The following is an 18524-nucleotide window of genomic DNA, read 5'->3' as shown; positions in this document are numbered from 1 at the left end:
GTCTGTCGGACTGCCTGCCCCCGGGCAGCTACTCCAGAGAAAGCTGCCGTGCTGGCAAAGCCCCAACCGCAATGACAGAGAGGGCTCCAAATGGAACCTGAAGCTGGCAGGCAGTGAGCAGTGGCAGAAGGAGCTTCTGAGGCTGCCACCGCTTCTACTCCACCATCCGTTCTTAAAAACGGAGAAGGGAAACAGAGAGAGGAAGGAGTCTCCAACTACACTTCCCAGGTAAACTTGCAGTACCAATCAAGTGTTCTCCATACGTTATGCATCACTTATCGCTTGGCTCTAAGCAGACTTTCAGTGCAATCCTATGAAGTGTTGCTCCAGTTTTAAGCCCAGTGAAGTTAGACTAGAGGAACTCTTCATAGGGTTTTACTATTTCTTTCCCTGAACTGCGTTAATATCCTTGGATTCTGTGACTTACACTTGCCTCATTCTTGACCAAACATCTTCCATTTTTTATTATATATACTATCTTTAATGTACAGGGCTTTACCATCCTTAGTGGCATCCATTGCTACTCTCCCTATTGATCATTTTGAGGCTCTCTTAGTAGAGCTGAATCGAGGATCTGTATCCCATGTTTTCCAGGCAGAAATTCATCATGCAAACCAACAGGCTACTCTTGGTCTTCTTAGTGTTATTGAAGATGCTACCACCATAAATAATATGGCCAATATACCTAGCCATATTTTTGGTAAATCAAGTAAATATCAACTTACCAACATTTACCACTAACTTCTTTGTGATGGGAAAAAATAATGCTTTTCTAGAGCTCTCTATTAGAGGCCTCTAATTAGTCTATTAGTCTCCATTAGTCTCTAATTAAGATCCTTCCATATTTCTGGTTGCCCAATATTTTCTTCATTTCTCTTTGTATGACTCTTTTATTTCAGACAACATAATAATGATGACAAATTCCATATTTTATCCATATGCCTCATTATATTGTACAAAGGACCTATGGTTGTACTGCATTTCTCTATCAGTTCTTATGAAAGTGGTTTTTATCATCAGATCCAGCAGGTTGTTGTAAGAGCACATGGCAAAATTTCAGGCTAAGTCCATTAGCATAATTACTAAGTAATTATTAATGTTTGGTCAATTAATTAATGCTGGTGTTTTTAATGAGCACTGAAATAATTAAATATGAAAACACACACACATATATACACATAAACATACACACACACACATACATATACAAACCAGCTACAAGCCAATGCGGAATTAGGAAGATGGATTGTGGCTATCCACTATAATTCATTCTTTACTTTACTGTGTTACTCTTTAATAGCATGGCAGTCCATGATGCATATCTCAAAGTAGTTGCAACAGTCTATATAAAATGTACATAATGACTTAAAATTCAATGAATAATGCATCTCAGCATAAATTTAATCACAATAATAATCCAGTAAGAGAGGAAAACAATCAACATCTGAATTTACATAATGGAAGTCTTCTAATGAAGATGCCATGAAAGAATGTTAGTATGCAAAAAATTGTCTTTTTAATATTAGATAATTAATAGTGGTTTATAGGGAGAGTGCTGAACAAATAGTCACCTGTTGAATTTGTTGCAATTTGATTTTAAAGGGAAATCTTTTGTCAATCAACTAAAATTACTAGTGAGTCGTAGGTACTGAGTTAGCACTTTTTAGGATTTCAGCCTTAGTGTAAAGTATGTTGGGTTTGTAATAAAGTTTTTTTGCATTTCAAGAAATAAATGATGCCGTGACCCCCTTACACTCTAACCCCCCATAAACAGCCCACCATAAACCTTCCTGCCCAGGTTTTGGGGCTTTACACGCAGTTCTGGGAAGTTGCTATTTGCCACTTGTCTAGTCTCTAATTATCAGGCAGTGAGCCCTGACCCAAATCCAGACGGGGCCCCTCTCTTCTTTTCCCAGGGACTTCACCAAACAGGCAGCCAGTTCTCTATATTCACCATCCCTTCCCCAGCTACTGTCCAGGGCTATTGGAGTAAGGGAACTCAGTGTTTATTTCCCATATATGCTGTCACCATTTAGTTAATTAGGCACATGACCAGAATGCTTGATGTTCATGTCAGCAATTTCAGAAAAAGAATGCTTTTATTTATAAGATGGATAACACACAAGTGAATGATTCAATCACTTGGAGACATTGTTTTTAAGCTTTTATCTTGTAACCCCACACTCTTATGACACTGCATGGTTATATTATTATACATAATAATATAGCAGGTGTCAACAGCAGCCTAAAATCTTTCACCCCTCACTAACACCTCTAACAGCTTTTCAACTGTCCCAAGCCCCAGCATTTTGTTATTTCTCATTGGCTATTCCCGGAAGAGGCAGAACTGGAACCTGGTCTTATCCGTCACAGATGCTCATATCAACTTGCATTATTTCCTTTGAAACAACAGCATGTAGTTTATTAGTTAGCATCAAATTTGGCTGGAGTGCTAATGCAAGAAAGGCTACCAGAATAAAGGGCTAACTCTTCTCCACATTCACTCTTGTTGCTTCCCACTTTGTTCCCAGCATCATGTTTGTAGTCATTGTGTCAAAAAAGCTGTTCTACTAATATATGCATTAGGTTAAAAATATTCTTTTCTTAAGTATTTGCCTGCAGCAACATTATGCAAGATAATGCCAGTTTTCTGTCCTAAAATGGACTTGATGATTGCCTGAAACATATAAGTGATGCATGAAACATATGGATGATGCAGCTTATGTATTTCTGGCAGTTTTCCTTCCTCCTGTTGCTGGCCAGCTGTGAGCACAGCTGTCACTAAAATTCCTCAGTAGCAAATTTCTGCTGTTCTATCAATTTGGAATATTATTTCAAAAATGTAGGCAGGCTTCCTGGAATTCACAATGTTTTCATCAAATGGGTGATGTATTCATCCAGAACGATTTCATGTTTTTTATGAACGACTTTGCATTTCCCCCCCTTCAGTATCTGTCATCTTGTGATATCGACATTCCAAAGCACCTGCTGCAATCTTGTCCTGTGATACCATCTTTCTGTTGCAAGTATAGTTGTTTAAACTTTTAAGCATTTACTCGCGTACTTACCGTGCAATTCTATGCAGAGATCCTCCAATCTAAGACCATGGGCTTGAAATGGAGTAGCTTTGCATAGGCTTCCATTGTCAATCCCCACTTCTCTTCCATTTGGAATCAAGTAAAAAGTACCAGTGAGACTGCGTTGACAGTGTTTGGAGTATCCTTAAACCAAAAACTAATACAGCAATGGATGAAACGACTGCATGTGCATATTTGAAGCAATAATGGATTTTTCTGTAGAAATCTATTCCCTTGCAGCTAGGAAGACCTGAATCAGCAATAAAATTCTTCCTATGGGTAGAAACCTGTTCCTTGTTATGAAGCAGTTAGGATGTTTTTAATCTGCTAGACAGAAGTCATGCTTAGCTGTTGTTTTTCTATATTTGAGCTATTGATTGCCACCTTCTTGTTACTTGGGTAACATACTCTATTATTAAAGCTTGTGCTGTTGCATCATGAATGAAGATAGTCCAAATGAGAGTTTCTCCACTGAGCAGCTTTAGGATTGGCGCCGGTCAGACCATGATCTGAAACCATCAACATCTCTAATTCAGCATCCCACTTCCAAAAGTGGCCAGCTGTATGTTTATCTTAGCCAACCTTGTGTAAACTGGCCATGAATTCTTCCAAGGTGGAGAAAGAACAGAGGGAGAGAAAGAGAGAGATTCAGAGGCTGAGGTAGGAAATGACAAGTTTTTTATCCTAATGTAAGCAGAAAGCGTTTTTAAAGCAAACTGATTAAGTATGTGCTTGGATTCTGCAAAATATGAGTACTGACAGTAGCCCTTGCAACCAGCTGAGTGGGCCTTTCTCCCCTCTCCCTTCCTGCTGCAGCCCAAAATTCCTGATATGAAATGCTTGCAGTGGGAAGGTGGAAATGGCAAAAATCACCCCCTCTTTCCATTCACAGTAATCTTCTGCAGGATTCAGCCGACAGCAGAATAAGCCTTGCTAAAGGAAAACAAGTATTGCTTCTACAAAGGGAGTTTTGGCCTCATCAGCCTCCTAATATTCTTGGAGTATGTCAACAAACATTTTTGTTTGTTTATTTCTTTATAGTCTTTCTTTCTCACTAGACCTCAAGGTAGATTACACAGAGTAAGTGAATACAATCAACAGGATTGGACATCCAATAAACAATAGAATAATATTTGTACAGTAGAAATTTAGAACTAACTGAAAACAGAACTGAAGCAAAGCATAATAACATGACATGTTAAAACGATGCAAAAATTACACAGTAGGATGATGAGAACCTAAATTATTCAGGGTGGTGAGAACCCAGACAACGATGAGCTTCAAAAGGATTCTCATGCTATGTGAAAAGGGGGGGAAAGAGCAAATGAGGTTCTAAATACGTATATAACAACGCACATTGAGCCAAACACTTAAGAGGTTTGAACTTGCAGTACTTAACTAGAGAAGAGATCTTGGGGTCATGGTGCACAGCTCAGTGAAAAAGTTGGCTTGGTGTGTGGTGGTAGTAGAAAGGTAAATTTCAGGCAAAACATTTTTAGGGAAAGAATTGGGGTAAATCCACTTCTAACTAGCTGCCTTTGCTGCTGTTTCAAAAAAGCAGAAGGGGAAGGTGCTTAGTAACCTTTCCAGTCACAGGGCTGGATTCTGTGTTTCACAAGGCACTTGGGGAGATGAATATTTCCTGACTTCTCTTCCCACAACAGCTACCTGAGGGCATCAGATAGGTGATGTAAAGAGATAGGAAACCTGCATGAATGGAAAGTCAAGCAACATGGGAGGGAGGCTGCATAAACCAGGGCCAGGGCCTTTTCAGTCCTGGCCCCAGCCTGGTGGAATGCTCTGTTAACGGAGACCTGGGCCCAGCGGGACATATCATTCCACTGGGCCTGTAAGACAGAGCTGTTCCACCAGGCATTCAGTGGTTGAAGGTATTTTCCATGTTGGCCTACCACCTTTGGGGTGGGGGGTTCTCCCCACCATTGCACCTTAATGTATTTGGTTAATTTATTTTATTATTGTTTATTGTAGGTTGATTTTAGAATTATTGGGTTTTTTTGTTTTTATCGATTTTAACTGATGTTCACGGCCCAGAGCCCCTGAGGATGGGTGGTTTATAAATCGAAGTAATAAATAAAATAATAAAGAAAATAAAGAAAGAAAGGAAAAACAAGTGAAATCACCCCACTCTAACTTTTCTTTCAACCTAATAAAATTTTATCCTGTCCTTCCTTCAGAAGATAAGATTCTTGCTTCTCCTGTTTTATCCTCACAGCAACCTTGTGAGGCTGAAAGAGAGTAACTGTCTTATAGCAAAATGGAGATTCGAACCCAGCTGTCACAGCATTCATTTTTCCATCCTAAGGGCAGCTGACCATGGTGCATGGGCTTTTCATCCAGACAGCTCTTCCATGATTCTGATCCCTGGTGGAAGAAGTAGGAGATAGGAGGGGGGAATCTGCTTTTGCCAGTGGCTTCCACTAGCACTTCATGGAATCCAGCCCCTTGTGAAGAAAACGGGGGCAAGGTGAACAGAGATTTCCTGAAGCAGAGGCAAGTGGGTTACATTTGGTGTTTCTGGTGTACCTTGCATATCATGTATATCAGCTGATGCAGGTATATCCGTATCAACATTGGGTGTGAATGTTCTGTGCTTTAGTCAATTTCCTTTTTTTTCTTCTGAGGATCAGTGGTGGAGTTTATGGATATCTCCAGTAATAATGATTGATAGGAATTGTCTTGATGGATCTTCTAAAATGAGAAGAAAATTGGGAGTGAAATTACATTATCTTGTGTTCAACTTTATGTAATTGGTTTAGGAATAGAGGGTGCCATTACAGGGAATGTTGCTCAGGCATAATATTATTTTACAGTGAGACCATTTGGTTATGAAAAAAAGTCTTTAAATCCACCTAAACTAATCAAAACATTTCACTATTTAAAACAAGGCAGACATGATTGAAAACTGATTTAAAATCTTGTATGGCTTGATAATGTGTGGCTACTTTTCATACTGACTCTTTTGAGGATTGTAAAAAACAACTTTGCAGCTAACAATGCAGAAAACATTGAGCAACAAATTGAGAGCAGCTTCTCTGTATTTGTGTTCTTTCTTATATGGTGCTGATGTTTTTCTGTTCATGCAGAACTATTATGGAGCTGCCAAGATGATCTTTTCTGACAACCCACTTGGGCTGACATGCGGGATGGTATGCCCAACTTCAGATCTTTGTGTGGGTGGATGCAATTTATATGCCACCGAGGAAGGACCAATTAATATTGGTGGACTGCAGCAATTTGCTACAGAGGTAGGTAAAGATGTATAGCTGGCTGTAGGTTGTATGTACAAAACATTTTTTTTCTAAATGATTCTTTTTTGTATTGGCAATCTGATTAAGTCAAATAAAATGAAATATTAAATTAATAAGCAGACAGGAAATTTCAGTCAAAGTATACATTTGATTAAAAGGGATAGTTGTATGTAATCAATACAGAAACATGCAAGTACAAAATATATTGTAGAAAGATATGTTAAACATATTAGGTGCAGGCTAGCTGTTTTGGGAGCATTCTAACGTTTCATTAACACAGAATCTCACCATGTGATTCTTACGTAAAGTAGGGCTGGGTTGACTTGTTGTGAGTTTTAACTATTGTATATTCAATGAGGGAGAAACTTTTCTTGAACAGCTAAATAGATCGCAAAACAATCACATTTGTTTATTTTTCCTCCAAACCCTTGATGCAATCTGCAGTTCACATGAACTTGTGCAATAATCCTTAGAGGCTGATCTTTAAGACTGCAGGCATTTGTGTTATTGTGTGAGCTTGAGTCACCTTGGTACAGCTCAGGAATGCTCCTGAACTTTCATAACAAGAGGACCATACAAGTCCTGAGCTTTTTTTGACCAAGTTTAGGAAATCTCTTCAATACCACTAAACTATAGCATAGGCAGAGTCTCTCATATTCTCTGTATATGCAATTTATGTTCATGTGGGGAGGTTAGTCTAAGGCAGGGCTGCTACCATATTGATGGTACAGGTGAAGCTTACATGGAGGTCAGACAAGTTCAGGACAGAGATAACATTTTGCATCCATGACCGAGAGCTTCCAGAGGGGTAGTGATCTTGGACTTGATTCCGAACAGGGCTCAGGACCAATGTTCCCTCTAAGTGGGCAGTGTTGTGAGCTAAAAATCTACTTTGTGAACCGAAACAACAACTTGCATTAAACTTTTGAGCGTGCCTCTTTAAAAAAAGAAATCAGTCTACAAACATACAAAAAATACAAACATAAACTACAAACTACTTTAATTTGTATTGTTTCTCACTTAGAAGCAACAGTTCAAGCAGTCATTCATACATATATTCTAAATATCAAACTAAATTACTCTTAAGGAAAAGATATTAAAATTTCTCCTTCCCAACTGTTTGATATATAAATATATCTGAGAACATGTGCTAGGGTCTGCATCCCATCCTGGGCACATGTTAGCCTTCTCTATTCCAACAAGATTGCAGCAAATAGGTGGAGTGATTTACAGTATAATGCTGTACAAAGTTACTCCAGTCTAAGCCCATTGATTTCTAGCCTCTGTAGAATCCAAAAACAAAAACCATGTAATACATTTTAATTACAATTAAAACAAATTAACAATAAAAACCAGTTGTCCATGACTATCTAGTCTCATTAGATGAAAGGACCACAAAAATCAGAGTATACTTCTATATAAAAATGGATACATTCATGCTGATTGCAAAGGGGTTGCTATGTTAGCCCATTGCTGCAAAATAAAGCAGACACCCAGTGGCACCTTAAAGACTAGCACATTTTTTTCAAGATGAGCTTCTGTGAGTCAGTGCTAACTTCTTCAGATATATATGGAAATCATCCTTAGAATCATTCTTATGTTTTCTTTTCCCCACATAATGAATCTGCACTTGAAAGACTCATGACAGAATTCATCCTTGATCTTAATTCTTGCCTTGCCTAACCTGCCCTGTAAGAAGGATTCTAAGTTTGATTTCTGCATCTGAAGAAGTGAGCAGTGACTCAAAAAAACTCATACTGAAATAAAAGTCTTTAAGGCAGCACTGGACTTCTGTTTTACATTCCTGGCTTTCTTGTGGTACAGGTGCGATTCTGACTATGGATTTCTCAGCTCAGGCAGTTAGCCATTACCCTGTACAAGCACCTGGAAATCTGACACCATGAAACATTTGGGACAATTGTGCTTTAGACAATTACAAAATACATCAAAGTGGTCCAAACGCAGTATCTCTCTCATAGACTTCTATTAATCTTCATGTCACAAAGAAAATGTGGCTCATCTATGCCTTTCATTTAGACAGAAGCTCAGGAATGGCAAACATGGCCCCTTAGTAACTTTGTGCATGCAACTGCAATAGCCTGAAGTCCATTCGCCAGTTTTCTGGGGCAAATAAACAAGGGCCGTTTCCACACGGCTTACCTGCTTGCGTTATGTCCCGGCAGATCGCTCAAAAAACGTGGAAGATCGCATTTTTTTGCGCGAGATTTGCACGACATGTGACGTCGCGCAAATCTCTCGCGAAAAAACACGCTCTTCCGCGTTTTTTGCGCGATCTGCCGGGACATAACGCAAGCAGGTAAGCCGTATGGAAACGGCCAAGATCTGCACAGTGTTGCAGCTCAGAGGGATAGGACGTGCAAATACAGAATTGTAAGCTTTGATTTTTCTTTAGAATATTTATATACCATCTGTACAGAGAGCTGCTTGAAGTGACTCACAGACAGAAAACAACAGGATATAAGCTTTTGAGCATCAAAGTTCCCTTTTTCTTTGTATCTGAAGAAGAGAGCTTTGACTCTGGAAAGCTCATATTCTGAAAATCTTGTTGGTCTCGAAGGTGCCACTGGACTCAAACCCTGCAAAATCTTTAAGGCTTCCTGATTAATTCTGCACCTACAAACTCTCCTGTGAACAAGGAGACCTTCTCTCAGCTTCTGCTGCAGGAAAGAAGGCAAGTCACGCACAGCTGCCCTGGGAGGCTCACTTTAGCTTCAGATCCAGAATAGGAATGCAGAGTGAAGAAGAGCTGTGAGCCTGTGAGCCTGCAAAGAAGAAGGTGGCTTAAAAAAAGAAATTGAGAGAGCCAAGTTGGAGCCAGCCCCAAGCAGCTATGCTAAAATAAACCCCCAACAGCGCTTGGCTTACCGAGACAGGGCAGCCAGATCTGATTCTTGGCTGAGTCAAAGAATCAGAGTTGGAAGGGGCCATACAGACCTTCTAGTCCATACAGATCAACCTGGTTTCCTTTGATCGAGTGACAAGCTTACTGGATCGTGGGAATTCTGTTGACGTGATTTACCTGGATTTCAGTAAAGCTTTTGATAAGGTTCCCCATGACTAGAATGGGTAAACTGGAAAACTGCGGACTGGACTATAGGACAGTTCGGTGGAAAGGGAACTGGTTAGAGGACCGCACCCAAAGAGTGGTGGTCAATGGTGTTTCATCAGATTTGAGGGAGGTATCCAGTGGGGTGTCACAGGGTTTGGTTTTGGGCCCGGTACTTTTGCATTTCAGGCTGTAAAAGCTACTTGGGAAGAGGCCTTGGAAAGGAAGCCTTGTCAACGGCAAAGAACCAGCTCCCGTCAGCACCGCAATGGTCTCCTCCTCCTCATCTGGCCGTCGATGGGCACGACGAGCACATGGCCCAGCCCTCTGCCCTTCTTCACCAGTCAGGAAGGAAGGAGAGAAGTGGGACAAGGCTCCATCCCTGCTCCATTCCTATTGGTCCTGCCTGCTGACACCAGCTGAGTGGAGGGTGGGGCCGCCTGAGAGTTAGTACCTGTGAGCTACAGCTGAGAATCTGTGAGCGGAGGAGTCAGAATCTACGAGCAATTGCTCACATGCTCACATTAGCGGGAACACTGCTCAGGACCTGGTGAGACACATAGATATTGTCACACCAATTGGAACAGTGACCACGTACTATTTTCAGCATTCTTGTCAACCGAAAGTTACCTCTAAAGTCCATAATGCTAGCATTTGATTTCAAGAGATCACTTTACAAAAATGAGAATAGTTAAAAGGAAGGTGAAAGAGAAACACAAGAGAGTCAAATCCTTAAGTGATGCTTGGAAGCTATTTAATTGAAACCCAGGTAGAATGCTTTCCCAAGGTTAGGAAAAGTACTGCCAAGTCTAAGAGAATGCCTACATGTTTAACGATCCAAGTCAAGGAAGCCATAAAAGGTAAAAAGACTTCTTTTAAAAAGAGGAAGGTCTGCCCCAATGAAGTGAACAGAAGGGACCATGGGATCTGGCAAAACATGTAAGTGAATAGGCATGCAAAAAGAGAATTTGTGAAGTGGGTTGCTACAGGCACAAAGACAGACAATAAAACATTTCTTTAAATATATCCGGAGCAGGAAACCACCCAGAGAAGCAGTTGGGTCCTTGGATAATCAAGAAATGAAAGGACTGCTGGAGGAAAATGGGGAGATAGCAGAGGAGCTCAATGCATTCTTTGCATCTGTGTTCACTGTGGAAAGTGTGGGCATGTACCCATGCCACAGCTACAATTTTCATGAATGGAAACTGAATCAAATTGAATGACAAGAGATGAAGTTTTAGACCTCCTGGGGAAATTAAAAACCAGTAGGTCTCCAGGTCTTGATGGCGACCTGAGCATTCTTATGGAACTCAAATGTGAACTAACTCTTTTATGTAACTTGTTACTAAATCAGCCATTGTACTAGAAGACTAAAGAGTAGCAAATATTACACCGTTTTTTAAAAAAGGTTCCAGAGGGAAACCAGGAAATTACAGGTCAGTTAGCCTAATGGCTGTCCCAGGCAAATTAGTAGAAAATAGAAAGAATTTTTAGGCACATAGAGGAAGAAAGCCTGCTGAAGGAAAATCATAATACCTTCTGCAAAGGGAAGTCCTTCCTCACCAAAAATTTGGAATTCTTTGAGAAAGTGAACAAGCATGTAGATAATGACATTATTTACTTGGACTTTCAAAGGGCTTTTGACAAGTTTTCACATCGAACACTCCCATGTAAGCTCAGCAATTATAGGATGATGTGTCCTCTTATGGATTAAACATTGGTTAAATGATAGGAAGCAAAGAGTAGGAATAAATGGACAGTACTCACCGTGGAAGTAAGTAAGCAGTTGGGTCCCACAAGGATTGGATTTGGAGCTGGAGCTATTTAATTTTTTTCATAAGTGATTTGGAACTGGGGGTAAGCAGTGTAGTGGCCACACTTGCAAATGATGCAAAACTACTCAGGATAGTGAAAACCAGCTGACTGTGAAGAGCTTCAGGAAGATCTCCACAAATTGGGTGAATGGGCAGCGGTGTGGCAAATGAAGTTCAATGTAGGTAAGAGTCAGACGATGCACACTGGAACAAAAAATCCCAACTTCAAGTATATGCTAATAGGGTCTGAACTTGTTGAGAGTGAGAGGAAAAGAGGCCTTGGATCATAGCTCATTATGCAATGACAAAGTCAAGCCAGGGTTCCGCAATATCAAAAAAGGCAAACTCTATGCTGGGGATTATTAGGAAAGGGATTGACAATAAAACAGCCAACAATATAATGTATAGAGCTATGGCATGGCCTCATTTGGAATTCTGCGTGCAGTTCTGGTCACCATATCTCAAAAAGGACATCTCAGAGCTGAGAAAAGGACAGAAAAGGGCAATCAAGATGATTAGGGTGTTGGAGCGCTTTACCTATGAGGAAAGATTGAAGAGTCTGGGACTTTCAAGTTTAAAAAAGATACAACTCGGAGGGAATGTAATCATTATGCGTGGACTAGAGAGAGCACACAGAGAGAACTTTATCTCCCTCTCCCAAAATATACTAGAACTTGAGGGCATCCAATAAAGCTGATGTGCAGTAGATTCAGGACAGACAAAAAGATATCGTGCTTCCCACTTTCAATGGAATTTGTCTGACCTTTGCAGACTCAGTCAAGAGCCTAGCAGGATCCAGTGCTACTGCAAGAAAAGCAAATTAAGGTGGCTGCAAAGAATGCTTTCTACTAACTCAGCCTAGCTTGGAAGTGGCCCCTACCTTTGTACGGCCAATCTGGCCACCTGGATCCATGCCATGGTAACATTGAAACTTTACTAATGCAATGCACTGTACATTGGTCTCCTCTCTAAGTTAATTTGGAGATTCCATTTGGTACAGAATGCTGCAGCTCGGCTATTATCAGGAGCTAAGAAAACCATGAATATTACTCCCATTCTAAAGTCAATCCATTGGCTTTATGTCAGTTACTGAGCCCAGTTCAGGGTATTGGTTTATCATTACAAAGCTCTTTGTCTGGGAGTGGCGGCTCCCCCTGCCTGGACTCAACTGGAAGGCCCAACAAAGGGGCCAAAGAGCGGGTTGGCAAAGAAAGGTTGGTCACCACCAGCCCCAGGAACAACGTGGCAAGCACAAGCAGGCTTGCTGGGGCCGTAGGCTGGAGTGGTGTGGTGGCCACGGTGGACTGGCTGACTTCAGTGTGGCTGGCCAGATGAAGACAGCCTGCATGGCCACTGAAACAGCGGGCCCACTGCTGGCCACCAGTCCAGGGAGGTCCGCTATGTAGAGCTGACCCTCAGCTGCCCACCCTGGGGAAAGACGCAGCGCTGCCAACAAGTCGGGTGGGAGGACTGGCGTCAATGGGCCATGTGGCGAGGAAATGCCATGTGCCTCACTCTCATGCCAATGCTGATGCTGGGCAGGCCTGGCCAGCCCCAAGCTATGGGGGTGGGTGGGGCGAAGCCAGGGAGGAGACCTGGACAAGGGAGTGCGGCAGGAGGCTTTCTCATGGGCAGGGAGGGCTATCCATCACACAGAGTAGAGGGAGACAACAGCAGGGGTAGGGTGGAACAAGCAGGGAGGTGGGAGGAGAAGCCAGGATGGCCCCATAAAAACGGGCGTGACAGGAGGACTGGAGAGGAGTAGCTGGGAGACCTGTTGAGAACCTAAAGTTGCAGAGAGAAAGTGAGACAAGGGAAAAGGGCGAGCAAGCCAAGAGGTCTTTCCAGCAGGGAGAGAGAGGGAGTAGGGTGCTGTATACCCCCTCCTCTCCCCATATCTGAGGTCCCTCCTGTGCCAGTTGAAGGGGGGCAACCTGGCGACAGTGCCCCCCACTGGTTCCGATGCCTGGTAAGGCGATGCTCACACTCTTCATGGTCTTGGCCCATCGTATCCACGGGACCTCCTCTCTCCCTGTATTCCACCATGGGTACTTTGCTCATCTGAACAGGGCTTTCAGCAGTTCTCACCCTTCTCATGGGCAAAATCAACAGTTGCCCGTACATGGGCATTCTCTGTGATGGAATGGTCTACCTAAGGTGGTCAGGAAAGCTCCCACTTTCCTGGCCTTCTGTAATCAATGCAAAACTGAATTGTTCAATAGGGCTTTTTGCTCAGATGGGAAGGATGTACTGTAAGGAAGTTGGCTCAAAAGATCCATCAGTAAAGGGATAGGGAACCCATCAGTAAAGAGAAAAAGAGGGACCATAGATTTCACTACTGTTACTGTGAGTATGATCCCACTTAGTTCCTATGTTGTATAATATATTAGTCATGGAATTTGCCTATACTCTGTTTCAACATTGTTAAATCTTAAAACCTTTCTTTTCATTCTTTCTTACTTTCTCCTTAAATCTTGCAAATTGCTTGTATATGCCCATTACATGTACATTGAAATGTCATGATATTGATTATACTAACTCACACTATGTAACCCACCTTGGGTTTCAGTGAGAAAAGGCAGACTATAAATTATGTCAAAAAAAATTTAAAAACCCAAATACTTCTTTATGCAAGTAATTAAGATGTGAAATTCACTCTCAGAAGGTATAGAGATGGTGGCAAGCATAGGCAGTTTTAAAAAGGAGATTAGACAGATTCATGGAGGATAGGTCTATTAGTGGCTGCTAGCCATGGTGACTAAATGGAACTTAGATATTCAGAGGTGGTAAACTTCTGAATACCAGTGCCAGGAGGCAACATCAGTGGAAGGCCTTGGCCTCTATGATCTGTTGATGGCCCTCCAGAGTAACTGAATGTGCAAGTTAGGATGTTGGACAAAATGAACTATTGGTCTGATCCAGCAGGGCTCTTCTTGTGTTCCCTGAAATGTGCCCTGTTCCTGAAGCTTTGTTTTTTTTTTAAAGAGCCTAATGTATATCGTACATGCTCCTTTTTCTATCAGACATTCCTAACCAAATGGATTGCTCTAGTCAAGAACCAGGGTGTTGTTTTGTATTTTAAAATTCTCCAGTGTTCACCGGCATGGCACCTGCTCCATATTTCATAAAACTGGACAAGGCCCTTGCCTGGTGGAGCTTGTGGTTGAGAGGTGATTCCCACCCTGAAATAGCTGCAACCAGAGGAATGGGTCAGTTTGCAAGCCTCCCTGAAGTGCAGGCCTCATGCCCGGAGTGGAAGTAGATGCAGCTGTTTTGGTTGAATAAATGCAAAAGTGGCTCTCCGCAAGTTGTGGATTGTTGCAGAATAATTATGGCAGTAAGTTTTGTATAGGCATCATTATCATTACATGGCTAGCTTTGCATTTTCATTATACAGGTTTTTTATACAGGGATTCGGCTCGCTGTTTAAATCATCACAGGCTTTGTACACTTCCTATAATCACTGATAACTTTTATATGACAAAAGGGAAGAATAACCTTGAAACATCTTGTTAATATTGTGATGTAGGAAGGCTTGTATGAAGTAACTAAATCCTCCCAAAAAAACACCACCCAAAAACGGAACAAAAATTACAAGGTGATAGTGTTAAATTGGAGAAAAAGTAACTACTCAAAATCATATTGATGAATCCTTTTACAAATGATTAAAGAAAACAATTTGGGTAAGAAAGGCAGAACAATGTCCAGAAAGAAACAGAAGGCAGGAACATTCTAGGAAGGCTACTCCCTGTTTTAATGAGGCACTAACTTTCCTGTCAAGAATAACCATGACAGTTTATGTGATGTTATGAAACATGACGAGCAATTCATCAGGTAAAAATCATGCAAAAATCTGCAGGCATGGAAATAATCTGAATTTGACCAATGAAGTCTACAGCTCGTGCTGCAGAGATTAAGTTCTTCACTAAGGATGTCTCTAGATTTGGAGGTATGCCAGTGTCAGGGGTACTGACTGAGTCACATTGAAACTTTGCTCTGTAGCCATGCAGGCCCTTGTACTTTACTGAAAAGCAGGAGCTAATACATCTCAATTTCAGGTTATAAATGTTCTTCTTCCTGTGTGGTTTGCAAAGGCAAGGAACTCCTTTGAACCAATTATTTGTCGCCACACTTCTCCATGTGTTTGAAGTTGGCCTGCAATACTTGGTTCTCATGGCTGCACCAAGAAAGTGATCAGACTTCCCCTTTCTGGTTTGTTCAGTCTACTTTTTGGTCACATCCCTGCGATATGCAACCTGCAAGGATGCCTGTGAACTTTGGACAACCCAAGGCAAAGGCCAGGAGCTATAAAGTGAACTAACTTGTGAGATCCATTGAGATCAGTTGAAGTTGGATCCTTTATTAATCCTACTTGTGAACAGAACGTTTTGTTTTACCGCTACAAGGCAAATGGTTTGCTTTCTCTCACGCATGATTTGCTTTCTGTGCATGAAATTAACAAAGGAAACTAAATGCTCATGACTCATGGAAAAGAAATATATTAAACTCTTGTCAAGTGTGTGAGTGATAAAATACTAAATTATTACTGTTTTTAAACCAAATGCAAGTAATATCTGTTAAACCTTGATTTGTGTCTCCTTTTAGTCCTAACACTGTGATTAATAGGGAAGAATTATGCCTTGATAGATTTTGTTAAATATCTACCATTCTTCTTCCAAAATCTTTAGAAATCTATTAAAAATGCTATGTGCTTTCATGATGATTGATATTAAAACTGGCATAGGATGAATAGCTTTGAATGGTTTTCATCACAGTACTTTAAGTTTATTTAAAGTGATCTATTGGTATCAGGAGTTCTAATACAATTGAGCAATGTGATAGTTCTGAATAATTTAAAATTTATTGAAATATATATGCATGCAAACATACGCTTAGAGCACATACACTATTTATGCCCTGCTCGTGCTCGTAACTGTTGCAAAATTTAGATTTTGTTTTGCATCTAGCAATCTCTAAAGCCTCTAATGACTTTTATATATTATAGAACAGATAAAGAGTAACAATTTGTCATATTCATAATGCAATTTTAAAATATTCCACTTTTATTCCAGCCATGGAAAATGAATGGATTTCTTATCCTCGACAGATATAATCCCTTTTTACTTTTTGCTTTTTAATCCCGCCCCCCCCCCCCAAAAAAAACCTGGTTCAATAATCGAAAAAGCAATGATGAATGAAAAAACAAAACCGGGATCTTAATAGTAGAATAGAAACTGGTCAGTATTTAAACAGTAAAATAACACAAGCTGCTAGACGATTGTCATAAAATAATAAAAATGATAACCATATCAGTAAAATGATGATCATTCAGCAAATTAAAAGTGGAGATTGAATGAAAGTTAACTGTTAAAAACCTTGTAGAATTTTTTAAAAAGGCATTTCTTAGATGAATGACACATTGGCCCCACTCTGTCTGCAGATCAATTCCTTGAACAAGTGGTCTCCACAACCACTGCAGGTCTAACTTTTGATGTCAAGGGTACCTGGAGCAGGTCTTAAAGACTGAGCAATTTCATACAGGAACAAATAGACCTCCCAGTAGCAGTGATAGGGGATTTTTTTTAACTGCTACTCTTCTACCAATTATAAATTTCCCTACTACCACTTACCCAAATATATTCCAAGACTCCTATCACAGTGATACAAAAAATAAGAGTTTTATTATTTCCAAATAAAACTCAGATGCATACTTTTCATTAGCTCATATATGCATAAAGAACAGTTACATCAGAGAACCTTGGCTTTAATTGTTTACAGAATAAAAGATCAAAATGATTAATACAAACAGATAAAGCTCTTTCTGAAAACTACCCAAGAGCTGGGAGTGGAACCACCAGAACATGGTGCATCTGAACCTCCTACTAGGAATCTTGGCTGATTGAAAATATTAAACTAATGCAATAACCATATAACCCCATAACTTGTGTGAGGGGGAAAAAAGAAGGTAGTACTGCAAAAGCAGAAGGGGAGCATCAAAAAGGTGCTGTGAAAGTTTCTTGGCAGGATGCTCCTACATTCTGAGTAATAAGCTTCTTGAGAGGCGATTAGGGCTGAGTCCACCACAATCTAATAATTTTGCTCTTATGGAGAGAAAGCTTGCAAAGAGGAAATTCCATGCAGGAGCATTCCTGAAATAACTAGCAGAGACAGCTTCTCAATGACATAATACTAACAAGCGTTTGACAGAATCAGGGAAGATCACATACTCTATGAAGGATAACTGCCTGCTGATGAGTTAGTTTTAGTTGACCCTAAGAGAGATCATTTTTTGTTTGAAACCTGTTGAGCCACAACAGTATATTTCAAACTGTATTCTAGGCAACACTCAGGATCCTTGGAAGCTTACCAGGATTCTCAGTGAGAAAATGGTGCTTCTGGAATACGGATTTCCTGCTGATTTTTGCAATTACCATTCAGGACTTCATCATGCACTTTATCTGCTTTCACACAGAGCCCCAAATGATACCCACAAAGCCCCAAACGATTCCCAGTATTCCCATCAGACTTCTCCTAATGGGTACCTTTTCTGATAACAGTAGGTCTAACAATCAGTGCCCAAACTAGTGGCTATTTACCTTCCCAAAAGCGCCATGTGCAAACCCCACTTGATCCTAGAGGAAAATGTCACTGCTTTTGGGCTTCTGAGGAAGGAAAAATTGTGCCTATCCCTCTTCTTTTGATTGGTTAAGCCCTTTTCCCCCTTCCATCCTGAAACCACTAAAAAGTGTCAGGAAGGGAGCTCCAATAGCAAGCAGTTCTGGTCAGTCTTCTTGTAAGAGGCATCATAAGTATTGACTAGGGGGCTTAAATGTATGGCTTAACTAGCAAAGGTATTATATCCTCTGAGGTGCGAGGATGCTCATGGAAGTCTGTCCTTTTCACATTTCCTTTCCACCCCTAAGGGACAGGTGAGCCATATGAACAAAATGCCATAGAACACAAAGATCTTCGGTGGGGAGGAGAAGTAGGGCAAAATCATCCCTGTCATTCTATTACTGGCAAAGATTTTAATTTTGAAAATCACTTGGCTATGCACTGAGCTATTCAGAGTTATGTTTAATAAACTGTTTTGCCTTTTTCTTGAGTTTCAACTCCTTACTTGCTTCTTCTCAAATATATGCAAGCAGAGAAGGAGATCCCGAGTATAAGCAATTAGGGGATTTTGTACCAGTATAGCAGAAAGTACTGCTGTTTCAAATATTTGTGCAATCTTCCCTAAGTATTGAGTAGGATACCTGCCCAAGTACTTAGCTCTGCTGTTATAAACCAATTAAGC

The 18524-nt window shown here is 40.7% G+C and overlaps 1 protein-coding gene across 1 annotated transcript in view; it reads left to right on the top strand.

Moving 5' to 3' along the window:
• DPYD (dihydropyrimidine dehydrogenase) overlaps positions 1-18524 on the top strand; it is a 765031-nt gene that overhangs the window by 209461 nt on the left and 537046 nt on the right. The window contains exon 5 of the mRNA XM_054980010.1: positions 6182-6343. Coding sequence (XP_054835985.1) covers positions 6182-6343 — 162 coding nt within the window. The remainder of the gene's footprint in view (positions 1-6181; positions 6344-18524) is intronic.

Source organism: Eublepharis macularius, chromosome 5 (genome assembly GCF_028583425.1).
Source record: "Eublepharis macularius isolate TG4126 chromosome 5, MPM_Emac_v1.0, whole genome shotgun sequence".
Taxonomy (NCBI): Eukaryota; Metazoa; Chordata; class Lepidosauria; order Squamata; family Eublepharidae; genus Eublepharis; species Eublepharis macularius.
Note: the sequence above shows the minus strand (reverse complement) of the source record. Positions and strands in the feature narration are given on the sequence as shown.